Below are 1,747 nucleotides of genomic sequence, written 5' to 3'. Positions count from 1 at the left end.
AAAAAAAAGCCGCGTTTCAGAAAGGCGGGGCATGGAGGAGAAACAATAATGTACAGTATGTGGAAAATGTGTTTTTTGAACCTTAAAATGTCATTACACAAAATAAATGTTCTTTTTAGCAGCATCATATGACCCCTTTAATTTATGTTCCGAATGTGAACAAAAGTCTTAAACGGGTTTGGAACAACATGAGGGTGACAGAATTTTCATTTTTGGGTGAACTAACCCTTTTATCAGTTTCTGAAAGGGTAATATCAAAATGAATCAACTAATTAACAAGAAGCACTATGGCTGAGAAAAAGGCATAGTTTAACATAGAAAGCACTACTCATGATGGCCACAAGGAGACTGTTGCACGAAAAGATTAAAACCAAATTAGTGTTGACAACATAGTGCCACAGCAGTCAATTGTGACAACACAAGCAGAAAAAGTCCAATTGCAAGCTACAGAGAAGCAGACTCAAATAGTTTAAAAGGAGTTATTTAATAATCACTTTAAAACACTTACAGGTTCTCAAGACATACAAAACATTGGATAAACCATTTAAAAGACTAATCTATAAAATCTTTTAAGTTCAAAGAGTGCATTTTTCTAATCTTGAGCACATCCAATTCATAGCATAATGCTAAAAGATTAAAACTGGATAAAGAACCTCAAACATACTCATCCACTCTGGAAAGATCACGCTTTTTAAGAACAGCCCTGTAAAGAGAGGTTCCTCTAGCCTGGATAAAAGTAACAGTCATCTCTCTCTTGTTAACCTCCACATGGGCAAAGCCACCCAAGGTGCCAGCATCACCATTGAAGAACTTGAGGTAGCCTCGAGGAACCTGGTTTCGGTGCCGCACATCAGGATCCATAAAGTTACCAGCTCCACTAACCACATAACCGATACCAGACTCCTTTAAAGATTAAACATGAGATTTGAGCGCACTGGAGTTTAGAGTCTTTAGTTACCTGTAGTTGCGATACAGTCGAACCCGACAAAGGCATAAAAGCAGGTAGCGGCCCCTGATAAGACCCCTGTGAAGCCGAAAGGCATGAACCCACCTTCACCCAGAATCTCTTCTGTTGGCAGGGGCTGTGTGGCACTGCTCAAAGAGAGTAATGCAGACATTTTAAACATGCCAAACAACAAAAATATAAAATAGACGGAAGTCTATTGAGGTCTATCATTATTATTATTTTTCTGTCTCAGTTTTGTGAGGTAACACTGAAAAAGCTGATATATAACTTGTTTTCTAATGAAAAAAAAAAAAAAAAAAAAAAAAAAAAAGTCAATACAAAGTTGACCCAAACTGAACCTTATGAAAAGGCTTTGACCTACTTGTAGATTGTGATCATGGCCACACAGGTAAGCAGTAGCCTTGTACTTCTTAAGCAGTGGTCTCAATTTCTTCAGCAGACAGTCGGTTGGCCCATGCTCTGATATGGACCATACCGGATAATGGCCAGCCACCAGGAGATAATCAGCCTTAGACTTTGCTAAACGTTCCTGAAGCCACAGCAGCTGTCTGTTGGCCTGAATGCCACTTCGGGGAGCTCGGGGCTGCTGGTCAAGGAAGTCATCAGAGTTTCCACACATCAACACCGTGTCCAGCATGATGATGGTCAGAGTGCTATCCGTTCGAGGAACGCGGAAGTTCATCTCATAATAATAGTAGGGGAAGTTCCTTAAAGATGGAAATAATGTTAAAAAAAAACAGCCTTTTTGGAAAAGAACAGGGCATCTGCCAAGTCTACACT

The 1,747-nt window shown here is 39.7% G+C and overlaps 1 protein-coding gene across 1 annotated transcript in view; it reads right to left on the bottom strand.

Moving 5' to 3' along the window:
- Nucleotides 1-760: 760 nt before the first annotated feature.
- Nucleotides 761-1,747, bottom strand: part of LOC107713098 (tartrate-resistant acid phosphatase type 5-like) — a 3,270-nt gene continuing 2,283 nt past the window's right edge. Inside the window, exons 4-5 of the mRNA XM_016518528.1 lie at nt 1,319-1,534; nt 761-903 (exon numbers count right to left, since the gene is read on the bottom strand). Of these exons, the coding sequence (XP_016374014.1) occupies nt 878-903; nt 1,319-1,534 (242 nt within the window). The 3' untranslated portion in view covers nt 761-877. The remainder of the gene's footprint in view (nt 904-1,318; nt 1,535-1,747) is intronic.

The sequence above is a fragment of the Sinocyclocheilus rhinocerous genome, unplaced genomic scaffold (genome assembly GCF_001515625.1).
Source record: "Sinocyclocheilus rhinocerous isolate Xijiao unplaced genomic scaffold, SAMN03320098_v1.1 scaffold1982, whole genome shotgun sequence".
Taxonomy (NCBI): domain Eukaryota; kingdom Metazoa; phylum Chordata; class Actinopteri; order Cypriniformes; family Cyprinidae; genus Sinocyclocheilus; species Sinocyclocheilus rhinocerous.
Note: the sequence above shows the minus strand (reverse complement) of the source record. Positions and strands in the feature narration are given on the sequence as shown.